The sequence below is a fragment of the Talpa europaea genome (assembly GCF_964194135.1).
Source record: "Talpa europaea genome assembly, chromosome: 6".
Classification (NCBI taxonomy): Eukaryota; Metazoa; Chordata; class Mammalia; order Eulipotyphla; family Talpidae; genus Talpa; species Talpa europaea.
The window spans coordinates 96,541,715-96,561,582 of record NC_140072.1 but is presented as its reverse complement, the minus strand read 5'-3'; the positions used below and the strand labels follow the sequence as shown (position 1 = coordinate 96,561,582).

At 39.3% G+C, this 19,868-nt stretch overlaps 1 protein-coding gene across 1 annotated transcript; it reads left to right on the top strand.

The window, feature by feature from the left end:
- Nucleotides 1-3,485: 3,485 nt before the first annotated feature.
- On the top strand, nt 3,486-18,237 carry SLC25A30 (solute carrier family 25 member 30; the record flags this gene model as incomplete). The annotated part of the gene is made up of 9 exons (XM_084235806.1): nt 3,486-3,549; nt 4,716-4,863; nt 8,565-8,659; nt 10,510-10,595; nt 12,542-12,637; nt 14,008-14,132; nt 15,215-15,353; nt 17,196-17,276; nt 18,196-18,237. The coding sequence occupies 9 exons, from the start codon at nt 3,486-3,488 to the stop codon at nt 18,235-18,237; spliced, it is 876 nt and encodes a 291-aa protein (XP_084091932.1).
- Nucleotides 18,238-19,868: the final 1,631 nt, after the last annotated feature.

The following is a 19,868-nucleotide window of genomic DNA, read 5'->3' as shown; positions in this document are numbered from 1 at the left end:
GGTGTGATGTAAGAAAGACTTCTGAAGGGGGAGATCCGATACCTCTAAAATGCAAACGTTGTAAACCAATGTTAATTTAAGACAACAAGCAAACACAGGAGGCACGTCCTCAACTACTAAGAGCTCTAGTTGAGTTTGTGCATATAACCCAGAACCTCTGGATTTTAATCTGTGTAAAAAATATTAAAACTGACAGAAGAAAAGGTGGCCACATCTCATTAAAACAAACTAGAGCAAAAGGACCTCCCTGGTGGCACAGTGCTATAAAGCTGTCCGCAGCCTCTGCAGTGTGGGTTCAATTCCCAGCTGGCTAGGGAGATTCCCACATGGCGCAGCAGACCTCTCCTGCCTTGCCTGCTGCTCCCCTCAGCAGTGTATTTTGGTCCTTCTGCCTGTTCTGCTCCCCGCTTTGTCTCTGGTGAGTCCTCTCACCCTCCTGTGCCTCTGGCCTGTACCCCAGTTCTTGTATAAAAATAAATCTTAAAAAAAAAAAATGGAAGTGGTGGTAGGAAATCAAAAAGTTAATCAGTGATAAGTCATGAGATCATATGACAATAGTATTTTAAAAATTGTTTGCTTTAAAATTAAAGATCAGTTATAATCCTGTTTCTTACAAGTTTTTGTTTACAGTTTGGAGGATACCTTTTTTGTATATGTGTGTGTCTATAGGTTCATATATGTATATGCATACATAGTACATATGTAATACATATAGGCTGCTAAAAATAGTATATAAGATGAATAAAAAGAATCAGCTAAAATGTTATCTAAAATGTTAACTACTTAAGTAAGTAGTAAAATAAGTATTCCAAGGTGTGAATTGACCATCATTTATTTAACTCACTGATATTTTCAGTAGCAACATGGATTTGTGGGTTTTCCCTGAGATCTTCCTTCAGGAGGTGGGGCCCAAGGGTCTGTATATATATATATTTTTTATTTATACAACCGCTGGGGCATGGGAGGGTGAGAGGATTCACCAGAGACAAAGTGGGGAGCAGAACAGGCAGACAGACCAAAAGTACTGCTGATGGGAGCAGCCGGTGAGACAGGAGGGGTCTTCTGCGCCATGTGGGACTCTTCCTGGCCAGCCGGGAATCGAACCCTCATGGCAGAGGCTGCGGACAGCTTCACAGCGCTGTGCTCAACCTGCTGTGCCACCGGGGAGGCCCCCTAGAGTCTGTATTTTTAAGAAGCTACACATTCAGATTAAGAACTACCTATGAAGATTCCTCTGTTCTACATAGCTGATGCATATGTAGTATCATGATCAAGAAATTAATCATGGAGGTCCCAGGGAGGAAGAAATGGAGAGCAACTGGTTCATGGTTTTCTTTTGGGGTGGTAATTCGAGGTGGTGGTTGCATCATATTGTGAATATCTAAGTGCCACTGAATTGTCACTAGAAGTTTTGTATAGTATGTGAATGTCATTTCAGTAAAACTGAAAAAAAAAAAATGAACACTTTGTGTACTATGTGGTGGAAAGGTTAATCATTGCTGTTTAGATTACCTACCTTTGGAATACTATATTTTCTCATAAGATTTTTTTTTAATGATTTATTTATGCATACAAGAATTGGGGTACAGGCCTGAGGTGTGGGGGGTGAGAGGACTCACCAGAGACAGAACGGGGAACAGAACAGGCAGATCAACCAAGATACACTGCTGAGGGGAGCAGCGGGCGAGATGGGAGAGGTCTGCTGTGCCATGTGGGTTGCTCCTTGGCCAGCCGTGGATTGAACTCGTGCTGCAGAGGCTGCCGATTGCTTCATAGTGCGGTGCTTAACCCCTTGTGCCACCAGGGAGGCCCCCCTGTCCCTCTCTTTAGATTCCCCTTTAGGTCCCTTATATTTTCTCTTGGTTTAAGCAAGTTGCTTGGCCCTGTTGAGACTGACATTCTATAGGTCTCTCGTGGAAATGTTGACTTGGAAAAATCCTAAAACTAAAACTTTCAGTGTATAATCACTGGCCATTTTTCCTACTAATAATGACTATAGTAAAATTAAGAATTTTATTTTAACCCAACAGAATTTTCATTGAAAAAATATATATTATATTATATATTATAATATATATTGAAAGGTTTGGCGCAGTAAAGAAAAGGAGAGCCAGGCTACATTTCTCAAAGGGAGGGAAAGTTTATTGCGCCCCGGGCGGACCTCACAGACCCAAGGCAGGGGTCAGTGGAGTCGCGCGTGCGTTGTTAGAGGGAAGCAGGGTTTTATAGGGTGAGGAGAGGTCAGGTGGGAAACTGGGCTCCTACAGCGGGAAAAAGTTTGTTGGGCGGGAGGAGTTTCTTGGGGCAGGTAGAGGTTCTTTGTCTGAGAAGAGACTCCTAGGGGGAGGGGGGAGGCTCTTGGTCTGAGTCCCCCAGGCAGGTATCCGCATTCCTGCCCCCCAGGTGGGCTTCCTGGTTAGCTCCTGCATTCTGGCCTCCTGCATGGACCTTTCATATATTATATATATTATGTTACATATATACATTCAATGAAGATTTGTGTTAATTTGCTCATGTTTCAACTCTTAACCTATATGAGGCCAAGCTTACCAACGAAAATGGCGTAAAACTGCAGAACATAAGGCCTGTGGGCAGGTGGCTGTGGCAGGCATGCATGTGCTTCACAGTGAGTGAAGACCTGTTAGGGAAAAGAAGGCAATATTTGTTGAGTGTGTTTTGGTGTCAGGTTTATAATATGTATTTAATCCCTACTATAGGCCTAAAATACTGGGCATTTTATTTAGTTTAGTGGACTGTACCCCTACTTGGTTGTGATGGCTGCTTTGATGATGATGTTTATGAAGAAAAACCCAGAGATTTACAGGAACTTCCCTAGGAAGGAAGTGGTATGACTTTGACCCTAAAGGGCCTCTTCATACATAACAAGTTACCTCCCAGCTGTTAATATAATATGAAGAAGAGAGAAGAAGGCTAACAGAATAGAAACTGGAAGTATGTTTTGATAATTTTTTAAGTAATTGTCATTTTATCCTGTGAGGGTGCTTTGCAACATTTTTCTACTCCAGTGCACCTGAGGGATTCTATTATCTCCCTTGAGAAACTCAGTAAAACAGTGGAAACAAATAGCAAATAATTACTGAGTGAAGAACAACTTTATGATGAAATAAACCACTCAGAAAATACTCTCCATGTACTACACTGAATGCACACTCACATATCAAAGTATCAGTTTATTTGATATCTGAATTACTGAATGAGAATTAAGGTAATGATAAAGTAAGCGTAGTAATTGATGATTTATTGGGTTTGTTTACTGGGTTTATTGTTTTATTAAGACAAGGCTCCCCTTGGGAATTATGTGTGTTGGGGGGAGGTGTTCAGTGATAGTATATGATAGTACTCTCCAAGTGAAACACAAGGTTTAAAGAAGAAACCGCCCATAGTAACTTTGAACCTTTTGTTTCCAGGACAAAACCTGTTGGAGACTATGTTTCCATGAGTCAAAGGAGAAGGAACAGTAGAGAATGTCAGCCCTCAACTGGAAGCCTTTCGTGTATGGAGGGCTGGCCTCCATCACAGCGGAATGTGGTAAGGAGCCCAGGGTGCTGGAGGCGGTTTGCTTGCTGCTTGTGATCATGTTTAAAACTTCAGGTTGCCTTCTGGTATCTAATTGTGAATGTAGTTCAAGCACAGAATTGAAGTCATAAAACATTAATCTCAGAATTCAGAATTTCCTTCTTTCAGTATGCTTTTAAGACAAAAATGTCATTTTGGCTCCTTGCTAGCAGTTTAGGGTTTGAAGTTCAGTGGGCAGAAAGTTGAACTTGTCAACCAAACAGACATTTTATGACTGATTTTCCATTTATATCTGTTTCACTTTGCCACTATTAACAAACTTGACTGGAAAGAGATTTGAGTGGCGCAAAGGTCCTCTCTGAGCCAGATTCAACTGATTATCATTATTCAATCCCTTTCCATGATGTTTATTACCCAGAACCTATTCGTGACTTCCTCACTAGTTGAATTACACATCAGATCCCATTTATGCCTTTGTTTCTTGATGTACCTGGAGTCATTTATTCAACAAATGTTGACTGAACAGCTATCGAATGCCACTTACTGGTTTGGACACTGCATTTGCTTCCAGGGCTTCAGTCCCCGCTCTCCTGGGGCAGGGGCTGCCCTGAGGAGGCCATGTGAACCAGGCCTGAGGGGTTGAGGCACATTTACCACCCACCATCACCACCACCTTGGGCACTCTGTGCTGGACTCTCCCATAGACACAATTCATCAGCCTCACTGAGGATGGATTTTATATATTTGGGTGGACTGTTAAGTACTCGAGCAAACATTTTTACCTGTATTAACATATTTACTTTTAGACTGTGAAGCACAAAGTGAAAAACTTTAGAAAATGAACTTTTACCTCTCTTTATTCATATTGAACCCAATTTTAACCTTCACTATATGAGAAATGGTAACTTATGTTTAAAATGGTTTTCTTATTTGTTTGCATCATTCCATGTAGTCACGTTCTACAGCAATGCAACCACCTCAAATCCTATGGAGAATAAAATGAAAAATAAAAATGTACATATAAATATGTTTATGCCTTTAAAAATCTTTTGGCTCCTATTTTTTTGTAGAAAAAGTATTGCAAAGTATGTACCACTTCTTTCTTTTTATGAACTCAGTAATAGATTACAGTGTATTCTTTATTTATTGGAATTTCCTTTTATTTTGAAATGTGTAAGGTACATTTCCAATTGACTTAACCAAGACACGACTCCAGATTCAAGGCCAGACGAATGATGCAAACTTTAAGGAAATTAGATACAGAGGAATGCTGCATGCTTTAGTGAGGATTGCCAGAGAAGAAGGGCTGAAAGCACTGTATTCAGGGTAAGTAGACCTTTATGCATTTATATTTCACACTTGACCTTTCAAATGAATAGACTTAAGACTAAGACTTGGAGAGGAACAAAAAGCTGGAAGTATATTTGAAAAGAGCAGAGCAGGTAGAGTGGTAGATTTTTCATTTCAACTTTATTTTTATATACTTTATGTATTTTATCTTGCAAATGTGGTAAAACTTTTTGATAGTTAAATATAGAAATAATAGTAAAATTGTTTGTGTTTTAGAAGTCCCAAAATTCAGTGTTTTACTCTGAAAATAACCCTTTTCTCCTGTGACTATTCTGAATTACTGAGATTTTTGCCATATTGCAAATTGGGCCTCCTTGGTGGGGCAAGGGGTTAAAGTCTCAGCACTGGCAAGCTATTGCCAGCCACGGCTGCCTGAATTCTATCTCCGGCCAGGGAGCTACCCACATGGTGCAGCAGACCTCTCCTGGCTCTCCCGCTACTCCCCTCAGCAATATATTTCAGTAGATCTGCCTGTTCTGCTCCCCACTCTGTCTCTGGTGAATCCTCTCACCCCTGCATGTCTGACCTACACCCCAGTTCTTGTATGCATAGATAAGTAAAAATAAATCTTTTTTTTTTTTTTTTTTTAAAGAAAATGTCATAGTATAGTGTTTCCCATGGATAAGATTGTTGTGAACTACTTTTTTTTAAAAAAACCTTCATTTTATTAATTTTTATTTATTTTAAGATTTATTTATTCATATAAGAACCGGGGTACAGGCCAGGTTCGTGGGAGGGTGAGAGGATTCACCAGAGACAGAGCAGGGAGAAGAACAAGAAGATGACAGAAATACACTGCTGAGGGGAGCAGCGGGCACGACAGGAGAGGTCTGCTGTGCCATATGGGACCCTCGCTGGCTGGCCGGGATCAAACCGGCGCTGCAGAGGCTGCAGACAGCTTCGCAGCACAGCACTCAACTGCCTGCGCCACGAGGTGAGGCCCTTGAACTACTTTTCTTTTAATAAATAGTGTTGTAGACACAGGGTAGAAAAGTGAATAAAACAGGACCTTGCCTATGTCAGAGGCTTGAAGGGAAGAGAACTGATTTGGTTGGTTTCAAAACAAAGCAAAATTTGGTTGGTTTAAATAGAGATTAATGAAGATGCTACTTAAAGATGAAGGGAACAAATGAAGGATATTGAGGTACACAGAAAGTGAGAAACTGTTATCACTTTTAGGTCCAAACAAATCAGGATAGTAGAAATAGTTTTAGCCTGCTCGGACTAAGCCTCGAAGGAGCAAATAGTTGTTATCAAGGGATGTGCCCAGGGAGAGGAAGAAATGCCTCTATTTCTTTCACTTCCCTCCTTCCCGTCTTTTATTGTCTGAAGTCAGAAAGCTGGGAAGCCTGGTGATGTATTCCATAGGCATCAGCCTCTTTATGCACAATGGGACAGAAGTGTAAGACGTGATCTGGGAGGACAAATGGGGACCAGCAACAATATAATATACTGTCCTGCAGGAACTGTTTTGTGGGGACAGCAGACTTGTGAACAGAGTTGCAGAGGAGTCCGATTAAATACTAGAGCCTAGTAGAGGCAGAGCGTCAATCCTGACTTTGGGGAAGTGCAGGGATTTTCAGGAAAGCTACTCAGTCCAGGAGGCTGGATTTGATCTTGAAGGATCAAGAACTAGCCAGGTGAAGTTAGATGGGAGCTATATTCCTGTAGAGCCAGCAGCATATTTAAGAGAGCATGGTATATTCTAGGAATTGCGCATCATCCTGCATGGATGTAGTGTGGGAGTTGGTAAGTAGCAAGAGATAGAGTTGGGGCAGTAATAGGGGGTCAGAACATGGACAACCTCAGGCCATGCTAAGCATTTTGATTTTATCCAAAACACCTTAAGTCCCAGATTGGTGCCATATAGCCCTTCCACCCACCTCTTCCAAAAACCCAAAAGGTTTTTGGTTTTTCAATTGAGTCCGTATTTTAAATGTGAGAAATTATATACAAAAGGCTGGCATTCTTTCTTCTCAGGAAAAGTTAACATCTGGGACTAAATACATTCATTAATGATAATAGTAATTGTAATTAGACATGCTTTCTCTGGTTTCCAGAGTCTCTACCACTCACATAGTGCATGTGTGTGCACTTAGACCCCACCTGTTTCACTCACTCATGGCATTTGCCTGGTAGCTGTAAGCCCTTTACTTTGCTCTTCCTGTGACATACAGAAGCCACTGAAGGATTTTAAATAAGGTACTGATATGTTTCCATTGTAAAAAGAAGCCTACCTTCCACAGGGAGAAAATTAGAGGCTGGTGACACTGGAAGTAGGCTGATATATAGGAGGCAGACATGGAGGATCTAAATTGAGGTATTGTGGGATGGAGAGAAAAAAGACAGACTAGAGAGCTGTGTAGGGCAGAGTATTGACAAGTTATGATTTTTTCCTATGAGGTGTTCTGGGGAAAAGGGAGATGAGGCTGATGTCTCAATTTCTGGTTTGCACTGATGTGTAGATGGAGGTTTCAGTCTCAGGTTTAGAAAACAAGAGGAGAGTCAATTGTTTGGAGAAGCAAGGTAATTAGTTCAGTGTGGTACACTTAGTCTGGAGGTTGGTGTGGGACATGTGAATTGAGAAGTCTAGGAAGCAGTTGGAAATGCATTTTGGATCAATGTTGGAAACATGAATTTAGGAGTTTGCAATCTTTCATAGGAGTTGAAGCCTGGGAGAAGTTGAGGGCATCCAGGGAATGAAGCAAGAAGAAAAGAGAGCGTAGGACAGACTTCTGGGGACAGAGGGAGAATGCTGCAGACAAAAGAAAAGAAATGGGAGAGGGTGATGTTTTGGCACCTCAGGGAGGAGACAGCTGCATGTAGTGCATCATCAAGTATAGCAGAAGTTACATAAAATACTAATTGAAAGGCATTGTTTAATTTAGCAACAAATATGTCAGTTGGTCACTTTGGTAAGAGGAGTTTTGAAAAAGAGGGTGAGGGAAGAAGCCAGCTTGCTATTGGAGAAAGAAGAGAGAAGTTCAGAAACAGCTGAAGTACAGATGCCACTGGGGTCAGGAAGGGTAACCTGAGTGAGAGGAGATAATAAAACAGCACCCCCTAAGGAGGTAGGAGGTAAACTGCGGAGCAACAATGGAAAAACATTAGATGCCTATGGAGGCCAGATTTCACCAAAGACCTTGTATTGAGAGAGGAAAGCCTTTCATTTTGAGATGGATAGGCAAGTAGAACACCATGTCCACTTATGTTTTCATCGCAAACTACTAATTTGCATATATTTAACCAAACTATTTACTATTTATTTTTATTGAATTTTGAATTTTAAGAAATCTGTCTTAGGGCCTCCCCGGTGGCGTCGTGGGTTGAGCACTGGGCTGTGAAGCTGTCTGCAGCCTCTGCAGCGCAGGTTCGATTCCTGGCTGACCAGGGAGATTCCCACATGGCGTGGCAGACCTCTCCTGCCTCACCCACTGCTCCCCTCAGCATTGTCTTCGGTCCGTCTGCCTGTTCTGCTCCCCACTCTCTCTGGAGAATCCTCTCACCCTACCGTGTCTCTGACCTGTAGCCCAGTTCTTGTATAAATAAAAAGAAAAAAAGAAATCTGTCTTAGTGTAGTTTCATTACAGAAGGCAAATGTATGTCGTATGTCCTTGTGTGGGTCTCTTAAAGGATATTAAGAACTTTTTTCAGCCCTCTGTATGTTGATTTGACAGCATTGCACCTGCGATGTTACGCCAGGCTTCCTATGGCACCATCAAGATAGGCACTTACCAGAGCTTGAAGAGATTATTTGTTGAACGCCTAGAAGGTGAGGGGGGATTTTTTTCCTACTTGTGGGCAGGAGTTAGCTTGTCTTTTTTTTAAAGTGGTTTTGGAAGAGATTTTCTTTAGCTTACTTGTGAGTTTATTACTTCTGGGGAGTACGCTAGGTATAACAAATTGTGCTCAAAGCAAGCCAATTTTCAGCTGATGTTAAGAAAGTACCATTTAGGCACCTATTAAAAAAACTAGCAACAACAAATGTTGGCGAGGGTGTGGAGAAAAAGGAACTCTTCTGCACTGTTGGTGGGAGTACAAACTGGTCCAACCACTATGGAGAGCTGTGTGGAGATTTCTGGACCTACTAAACATAGAGCTTCCATAGGATCCAGCAGTTCCACTCCTAGATATTTACCCAAAGGACACAGAAACATCAATTCCAAAGAGCACCTGCACCCCTATGTTTATAGCAGCACTATTGACAATAGCTAAGCTTTGGAAACAACCCAAATGCCCAAAAATAGATGACTGGATCAAGAAGATGTGGTACATATATACCATGGAATATTACTCAGCATTCAAAAAAGATAAACACATGCAATTTGCAGCAACATGGATGGCGCTGGAAGGGATCATGCTCAGCGAAATAAGCCAGAAAGAAAAAGAAAAATACCGGATGGTCTCACTCATAGCAGGAATCTAGAAAACTTAAATAAGGGACCAGGAAAATGAATAACTATAAGAAAGTGAAAATCAAAATCACCAAAAAACTATGAACCAGAGACATTCTATGGGGGGGTAAAGGGCGGGAGGGGAGGGATTGGGGTCAAAATAAGGGGGTTGCAATTGTATGGGGAATATAAAAATAAAATTTATTATAAATAAAATAAAGATGTTACTGAGGTGTAAAAAAAAAAGAAAGTACCATTTAAAAGGAGCACTGTTATATTTTAATGAGTTGTGCTCATCTACAAAATGTCTAGACTAGAGGATTTGTTACAATTCTAGCCAATTTAACATTTTCTGAAATCATGGGAATCATCACCTATTTTTCAGTAAAACATGACTATAGTCCATAGAATTAAGAATTCTTGAGTTATAATATTCTATTGCTGGTTGATTCTGTGCTTTGCTTTAATCCATACAATTTTTTTTTTTAAACATGGGATGAGGGGCCTCCCCTGGTGGCGCAGCTGTTGAGTGCTGGGCTGCGAAGCTGCCTGCAGCCTCTGCAGCACTAGTTTGATCACCGGCCACCGGCTAGGGTCCCACATTGCGCGACAGACCTCTCCTGCCACGCCCGCTGCTCCCCTCAGCAGTGTATTTCATCAGTCTGCCTGTTCTATTCCGCGCTCTGGCTCTGGTGAATTATCTCACCCTCCCGCGCTTCTGACTGTACCCAGTGCTTGTATAAATAAGTAAATAAATAAATCTTTTAAAAAAAAAAAAAACCCCAAACATGGGATGACCACTAGTCTTAGGTATGTGAGGGTGATGACCAGGGGCTACGAGGCTTTGGAGGCATTTCAATATACTTCAGATTAAATATGTATGATGTGCTTTAGATTTTTATCTCCTCATTTTCTCATAGGAGTATATCTTTTTTGTTCTCCTATCAGATATACCAGATATAAATCCATAGTCTGTCTTTACATCCAAAATTGGATTGGTAGATGGTTCCTTATTTTCGTGATAATTCACTTTACTTCTTAGATATCAAGGAATTTCCCTTTAACCAGCAAAATTCCTAATCCTTTTAAAATTTCTTGATGCAAAAAGTATATATTTCTTCGTTAAGATGAATAAGTGGTATATAAATGAGTTTCATATCTGTTTGAGTTTACTTACATAAAGAACTCAGTATATATGAAAAGTTAAATAATACATCTCTGTTTGCAGATGAGACCCTGCTGGTAAATGTGGTATGTGGAATTCTCTCTGGAGTCATAGCCTCATCCATTGCTAATCCAACTGATGTTTTGAAAGTAAGCAGTGCTATCTATGTTTTATAGGTGTATTTACCTTCCACATTTTGTTATTGAGAACAATTTAGATAATGAAAATCTTTGAATACAACATACTCTGTATATCTGTGAATCTGTTTATAACTAATGGAAACTCTTATAAATATCCACCGAGTAAATTTCCCACTGATAAAAATAAGCTCAAAAGTAGAGCTCATGGGCCTCCCTGGTGGCACAGCGGTTGAGTGCTGGGTTGCTAAGCTGCCCGCAGCCTCTTCAGCACCGGTTTGATCCTTGGCTGCTCCCCGGCCACCGGAGGAGGGTCCCACATGGCGTGCAGACCCCTCCTGCCGCCCGCTGCTCCCCTCAGCAGTGTACTTCAGTCCTTCTGCCTGTCCTGCTCTCCGCTCTGGTTCTGGTGAATTCTCTCACCCTCCCGCGCTTCTGACTGTACCCAGTGCTTGCATAAATAAATAAATAAATAAATAAATAAATAAATAAATCTTTAAAAAAAAAAGTAGATTTACCTATTTAAAAAAAAGTAGAGCTCATTTTTGGAGATGAAGTTTTTGGTGACTAAACAAAAAAAATTAGGTTTGGATATATTTTAATTTAATTTTCATTGAAAATCTCCCTTGTTTTATTGATTTATTAAATATAGATGGGCTGCAAGTTTTACACAGTTCTAGGTTGCTCATTTATGACCATTTCTGAATGTATTATGTTGTGCATTAATTTTGTTTTAGGAAGTACTAATGAAGATGTTTGCTTAGCACAATTAGATATAACACATTAGATGACCTTGTTGACAATACCAGATAGATAGCCTCTTTAGTCCCTTTGGAATAAGGCAAAGGAATAACTATTAAACAGAGAAAATATTTGGTATGAGTTATGTTTTGAACCCTCTCAGGATATTGTCTTCCTCCTTCCCTCAATTACTTAACAGAATTCACTGCTCTCTACCTTTTACCAGTGGATATACTATGTGCTTAGCATCCACAAAGAAATGAAACAGGGCCCTACCTACAGAGTCATCAACCTAATGGGAGATTCTTACAAGATTGTAAGCAGAGTATATTACAATTCTCACAATGAAGTTACAGATGTGTAAAAGTACTTTTGTCATACCTTTACCCTGTGTTGGGGTTAGAGTGCTAGAGAAACTATCCATATTCCTATTAATGCTTAAAACATGTATCAGGGCTTATAGAAAGTCAGTTCCTGCATTTTGGTTTATTTTCTCATGTTAGCATGACAATAACAGTTCCTTTTACAAGTTGAAGGTAATGTATTTGTTCCCCAAACTAAAATAAGGTACCAATTTTTCTTTAGTGAGAAGTCTTTTTCATTTGATGCAAAGAGTTACAGCAAATGTTATTTTTATGTTGGAATCTTGGTCACATGAATTCCAGGGCTGTTGTAAATTCATGGGTAAGTTCAAGTGTAACAGAGTGTAACGGTATCATGTGGCCATCCCCTGGCCAACTGGCCTGCATGCTTTTGGTTCAGCTGATTGAAATAGTAGTGGTTTAGAGTAACTAATGTAAGAAATATGCTTGCCCATTCCTAGTCCTGCCAAGTACATTGAATATTCTTATTAATTATATTAAGTCTATAGAATTACTGTCAGGTTCTCTTTCTGCTTAGTAATCTATGGGGGATATAACATTTTCTTTCTTTTCAAAAGACCATAAAAAAAGTTCTTTTTGACACTTGACTAGCTCCGTTATGCAGGACTCTGGATTCTACTGGATGCTTTCTATTGAGTCTGCATTGTCTTAGAATGAATCCTTATAAATTTTTAGTTTGCTGGGAGTATTTTAAGCTAGCATTATAAAAGTACTTATGTTACAGTTTTTTTCATTAATGGTTATTAACAACAGATTGGATGATTTTTAGATGTCTACATTTGGGGAGAAATGGACTTGTTTCCTTCTCATGTTGGTCTTTAAAATAATCTCCAGATTCGGATGCAAGCACAAAGCAACACCATTCAAGGAGGAATGATAGGCAACTTCATTAACATTTACCAGCAAGAGGGAACAAGAGGACTGTGGAAGGTAAACTTGAAAAACAGATCAGGGCCTCCCTGATGGCCCAAGAGGTTGAGACGCAACCTATGAAGCTATCCGCAGCCACTGCAGCATGAGTTCAATCCCTGGCCAGGGAGTTACCCACATGATGCAGCAGTTACCACATGACTCGCCTGCTGCTCCCCTCAGCAGTGTATTTCAGCTAATCTGCCTGTTCTGCTCCCAACTCTGTCTCTGGTGAATCCTCTCACTCCTCACACCTCTGGCCTACACCATAGATCTTGCATGCATGCATGCATGCATAAATAAATAAATCTATAAAAAAAAACAAAAACAAAAAACAAAACATATCCAGGCAACTCTCCTGCCCACCTGTATCTATGCAGGTGTCTCTTTCTTTCCCCTCTTCCTAATAAACCTGCCCTTTTCAAATGTTAAAAAAAAAGGAAAAACAGATGCAACTAGCTTATTTTATTTCCTTCTTTTTTGAATTTATTCTTTCCTATTTCTGTCATTTTGTTTAATCCAAGTGGCATAACGGGCTAAGGGGTGAGGAGTGACATTTGCCCTTGATGATCTCTTCTTCCTTAATTTAACTCTAAAGTGAAAATATTGAGCCTCCCTTGTGGTGTAGGGGTTACGTCTCAGTGCTATCCTAACTGTGGCCTGAGTTCACATATGGTGCAGCAGACCTCTCCTGTCTCTCCTACTGGCCCCCTCAGCAGTGTATTTCAGTAGATCTGCCTTTTCTGCTTCCCATTCTGTCTCTGGTGAATCCTCTCACCTCCCGCACCTCTGGCCTACACTCCAGTTCTTCTATGCATGAATAAATATATAAATCTTTAAAAAATAAAATGAAAATATAGGAATAGGTCATGATTTCAAAGTAACTTGAATAATTTGTGTGTAAGCTATTCTCTGAAGGTCAAATACTTTTGTTTTTTAATTCTTACGGAAATGATCTCTTAGTTACAATACATTGATTTTTGATCTGTATGGCTTCCCGGCTCTTCAGCGAAGACTGTGTTATGATCAGGCAAGCCCTGGTATGGAGTATCATTTCCTAGAATTTGAGTGACTTGCAGTTCATAGAATAGACTCTAAAGGTCATCCACTATGATCCTCTCAGTATGAAAAAGAAAACTGGAGGCTCTGAGAGGTAATTTGTTTTCACCAAAGGCTAGCCAGGGTTATACAATTAGTGCCTAAATCAGAATTAAACTTTAGGACTTCTGACTTCTTATCCTCTGGTGTTTCCTGCTCTGTCTCCCTATATCTTTATACCAGGAAAACTTAAAAATTGGTCATAGTTAGTGCAGTAGAATATTGCATATTGACAAGGCTTGTTCTGTGGCACTCTTATCTGAAACATCTTTATTATGAATATTTTTATCCAGGGTGTGTCCCTTACTGCTCAGAGGGCTGCCATTGTTGTTGGTGTGGAGCTGCCAGTCTATGACCTCACCAAGAAGCATCTGATTCTCTCAGGCCTCATGGGAGACACTGTATATACCCACTTCCTGTATGTTTATGGATTTTTAAAAAAAATAATATTTTAGGTATGCATGGGTTTAGGGTATACATGTAATACAAATTTATAGAAATGTAAAGAATGTTTACTGTAACACTTATTTTCTCATAGTTTTTTTCTCAAAAATTACAGAAGTAAATTGGGAAAAAATAAAAGTCCTTATAACTTTACACAGATTACCAATCTTAACAGTTTGATATGTACTGTCCAGGTGTTTTCTTTGTTTTTTTTTTAGGTGTTTTCTATGAATATGCAAATAAGCCTATGAAAGTGTATTGTATGTACCTTTTTAAACAAATAAGATCATGTTTTGCAGTCTCTTAACTTTTTTCAGCTTTGGTAATTTAGTAATATAATTCAAATGTCTTTTAATTACAGTAAATACAGACTTCATTTACTTTAATAATTGCAGTTAGTTTGTATCAGATTAGGATATATCATTGTTTAATTCATTTAGAGTCCATTTAGAGGGTCTTTTGGCCATTTTTTGGAGACTGTTCTGATTATTATCACTAGGGGGAGTACTTTGGCATTTACGAGGTTAATGCCAGGGATGCTGCTAACCTCTTACAATGTACAGGACAGACAGCTACAACAAAGAATTGTCTGGTTCAGAATGTTAGTGTGGAGATTGAGAAATCCTACTTTGAGTTAGTTCGTCCCAAGTATCGGTCTTTGTGACATTAAAAGTTGAGTACAACCTGAAACTCCTGGTGGGCATTATAGTGAGAAAATCTTTTTTTTCCCTCTGATTGCTGAGAACGAAATGCCTGCTTATGGTGAAGAGATGTAATAGATTATCTAATTTAAAGGACAGACCTTTATGTTTCTGATTCTTAGACATTCCAGAGCTTCAAAGTTATTAACTGAGCTAGAATCTCTTAAGTCAGTGTAAGCAGTACTGATATTAAATTTTGTGCAGTTTTCTCTATATGGACGTCATCTTTGATACATCTCATCTTGTTATACATTAGTTTAACAGTAGTTTGAGGGAGATGTATTTCCTGTTTTTGGCAGTGGTAAATAGCTCAATGGTAGTAACTTCTTGTTTTCCAATGGTATCTTATTTATAGTTCAAGCTTCACCTGTGGTCTGGCTGGGGCCCTGGCCTCAAACCCTGTCGATGTTGTGAGAACACGGATGATGAATCAGAGAGTTGTTCGAGATGGCAAATGCTCTGGATACACAGGTACCCTGGACTGCTTATTACAGGTGAGAATGAATGTCTGTCTGCACAGGGCTATGAATTCCTTTCATAGCCTGTTAGCTTTCATGTTACCCACTGAATAGTTTCTGATCATGCTTTAAAGCACAGGATTTAGAGCAAAACAAATCTCTGGGTTTGTCACTTACAATTGTGTGACTCTGATCAAGATAACATATTCTCTATAGCTTAGGGAAATGGGACAGTAATAACACTTATATATTGCTATGTACAAAATAAAGGAGATAGTACCTATAAAGCAGTTAGTCTAGTGTTTGGTATAGTTAAGTCCCTATTGTTAGTATAATTAATTCTAACAAGGACACTGTTATGAAATAAGCAAATTTATTTTAATCATTTACATTCTAGTGGGTTGCTTCAGTTGATGAAAGTGCTGTGTGTGTGTGTAATAAAAGAGTGATGCTCTAAAATGGTACATAGTTTTTGCTACACAGCTGTTGAATCCTTGGAAGTTTTCCAAATGTGACCTGAAACCATTCCCTTTTTGCAAAGGGCAGGTAGACTCCAAACAAAAGGCAGAGCACTTCAGATTGGTAGGTGGCAGTTTTAATAAGCAAGGGAACTTTCTTATAAGGCTTATTTTCGGTGGCTGCAAGAGAAGTACTTTCCCCTACCATAGAGGCCTTAACTGTGCCCAGTCACATATACAGTAACACATTTTCTCAAGGCTGTAACCTTGAAGCAGCTTCTGGGAACCCACATTCCAAGGGGAGTTGATCAGAAGCCTCCAAATGCCTGGGTCTAGCTGTCCAGTCAGCAGGTTGTCACATAATCTCAATTGCCTTCGCCAAAAATGGGTCTAGCTTTTTCAAATAGAAAATCTAGATAAATATTTAAGGGTGAGAAAGTTGACATATTTTCTATGATTATAGAACTGTCTCCTTCCAAAATTTATCTTCTTACTACAGAATCAAGCTGGAATGAATATCCTTCATTTAGACATCTCTCAAAGGAACACATCAATCTAACTAATTCTCAGTTTAAATACTGTCTTTGAGGAATTACAACTGTCTCTCCTACTAGATTGCTAGCAGCCAAAGATGGGGGACTGCTTTTGTGGCTCCCGATTTCTAGCAAATCCCTAGACTTCAAGTATTGCTTTGAAGGAAGGAAAGATGCAGATACCCCTCAGAGACATCAAGGGTTCTTTTCCAGACCACTGCAGTAAAGCGAATATTGCAATAAAGTGAGTTACATGCATTGGCTTCCCAGCATAAAAAAGTTGTTTACAGTACTGTAGTCTTATAAGCCTATATTAGCATTACGTTTAAAATACAGTGTACATACCCAAACTTGTTATTGCTTAGAACTTTGTTGCTAAAATGCTAGCCAGCATTATATGCTCTTGGGAAAATGGTGCTGATAGATTTGTTCTTGCAGGTTGCCACAAACATTCAACTTACAAAAAGGACAATATCTGCAAAGCACAATATAATGAGCTATTCATTTTTACCCATTCAGCAACATGTAATAGTGGTGCTCTGAATTATATCTTTACCATCACTGATTCACTACTTTATTTCTGACCTGCTTATGAGCTCAAATGGCATGAAAGCAAAAGACTAACCGGAATTAAATCTTATTTCTAATTCATTCAGCTGCTGTTTATCTGATTTGTTCGGGGGTATTTGGCATGGAGCTTTGGTCTTCATCTTACAGAAGCCTTGAGATGCAAAAGGAGGCAAAGAACAATGATGTCTTAGGCCTTCCAAACTGGATTTTATTTAAAGAAAAATAATCAGTTCAGTATGGCTACTAATTATTAATGCAGTTGATGTAATTGAAAAGTTGAAAGTTTACTTTTTTTCCTCCCCACCCCTTTATAACAGACGTGGAAGAATGAAGGGTTTTTTGCTCTGTATAAGGGGTTTTGGCCAAATTGGTTGAGACTTGGTCCTTGGAATATCATTGTATCCTTTTCTGCTGCAATAGATCTGAAAAAAACATGTAGGTAAAAGAATATTGTTTGTGTAAATTACCATGTTATTTATTAAATTTAGAAGTAGGTTCTAATTCTTTTGACTTATTATGATTCAAGAAATAACAATTCAATTCTTTTTCAGAAGGTATACAGTCTCTGCTAGGCAATATAAAGTTTGGTTTAATGAGGGTGCTATTAAAAGGTAATGATACCAATAAAATTTTTTATTCAGACGCTGTTCTAGAAGCTCAGAGTATTTATGATTTCAAAGAGAGACAAGCATTGATTTTTAAATCCCTAGCCACCCTTGGGGAGGATGTGGTTTGGCAGCAGTATTCTAGAATGCTTATTTTAGAAAGTGCGGAAAGATAAATACGAATTAGGTCCAGACTATTGAGTAGATCAGCACTATGTCCTGTATGCCAAAGTAGGAGGCAGGAAAGGAGAGTTAATTTATTAGACATAAGGTAGGAAAAGATGGTTTTTTGCCATCCACTGGCTTTATCTATACCTGCTTCCTGTGGAAGGCCTTCCTACAGAATCCCTTTAGGAGAGCTGCCCAGGTCTTGCTGTCTTTCTCTTCCACCCAGAATTTACCATTCTGGAAAGTTTCTCTCACCCTGCAAAGTCAGAAAAAATTAGTGTGGATGTAATCTTCAGAGATCATCTCAGAGATGATGGGTGATGTATATACATATATCTCAACTGTGATCTTCTGTTCCACACTGACCTTGCTTATGAGGAGATCTTGTGGGGTGGTTAAGGATGGAGCCCCTCATATTTAATCATGTTCATGGCAGGTGGTTTGCCCAGACATACCTGTTAGTAGGTGTTTTTGGTGGGTCTGTTTGATGTGTCAGGGTTGCCCAGATGCCATTTTCTTTGTTAGCCTTAACCGATAATGCCAGTTCTTTGTGACATATGAGCAGCTGAAGAAACTGGATTTATGATAAGTTACGGCTGCATCAGACATCCCTCTGAAAATCCCAACTTCCAAAAGAGTAAAGCTTCCTTGTTTCACACTGCTTCTCACTGCTTGGCTTGTCAACAGATTCTGAGGTGTGAGCAACAGATGAAGACTGGGTTCATTCAGATTGCTGTGTACTGGCATTGTGTGCACCGTATCAGACATTCAGTGGCATGAATTGTAACATCCAAATTCTAGTCCTTACCATTAAAGTGCCCTTTGACATCAAAGATAACATATAAAATGCATGTTTCTTCCTAAAGAAAACTTGCAAAAAAGATCAGAAACTGTGTACTGTTTCTTCAGGGGAGAGAAGATCCTGACACACCTCAGTTCTAAGCTGATAATACTGGACTGCTCTAAAGAAGCCCCTCAGAATGGTGGAATGGAGCCTCCAAGGGGACATTATTCTTGAACTTCTGGGGCCTTTGCTTCTTGTCACCTGAAGAGATCTCACCTGTGGATTGGTGGCCTTTTCAACCCCCGATGTATGTAAACAGTGCAGAAATAGATCCCTGGAATATTGCACTACATAATTTCCTATCTTGGCAGGGTCTTTCACTTATAATAAGTGATTTTAAGCCTTTGAAGACTTGACCTTTGTGAGGAATAGTTACAAAATATTAGTATCTAAACTCATGATGGTGTGACATGTTGGCTCTGAAGGTGGCAAAGTTTGTGTGATGGGAGATGTTTTCAGGCAGTTTGGATTTAATCTTAGGTACTGTTGGTAATTTGCTTTGATTTTTAGCAAAATTTATTACTTTCCAGTCTATAAAATGAGGCTTAGAATGTCTGATGTTGAGGGTGAAGAAAATAGTAGCTGCTACTACTTGACTTGTAGGGTGAGTGTGTTTACATCTTGCTGTCATATAGCTATAATTCCAGAATAAAGAGTCTATATGTATAGAGAGTCATTGAATCCTAGGCTTCTTGCTCTAATCCTGAGTGAAGCTCTTAGTTAAAGGCCTTGCGAAGGAAAGTATGCTGTGTAAGTTAAAGCTTTATTACATTTTTATTAGCAAAATGCTGCAAGTGATTCAACAGTTGATTTTTCCCTATTTCCCAGCTTTAGTTTGGACCACATTTGTTGAAAGATTTCCTGTCTTGGATTTCCTAATTAGTTTGGTTGGAAAATACTTGCTTGAAATTTTAAAAACTATTTCTTTAGTATACCTGTTTATCTAGCATCTGATAAGAGCTATGAAATACCTTCCTTTCTTCTTTTAAAGACACGAGAGTTATTTTCCCTCTTCTTTCTTGTCTCCATCATGCTCTTTTAAAAATAAAAAAAAACTCTGACAGCCCCAAGAACTTACACTTCTAGAAGGCTGTTCCCCTAGGGTGATAATGTTTACTTGGGTTCCTTCCATTCTGCCTTTTTAGAACATTAAATGCATACTAACTGGGGCTGCAAGGCAGACACTTCTGTAGTATAAACAGGCAAATTTTATGTTCAGCCTCAGGGGCTACGTTCTCCATGAAGCAAAATGAAAGGAATGCAGGTTTTTCTTGGGGATTGACTAGTCTTCCTCCTGATCACTTTCACTGTTCCTTCTTTCTTGATGCTTACTTTGAAGAAGACTTTCTGAAGCTGAATTTTATTTCCAAAAG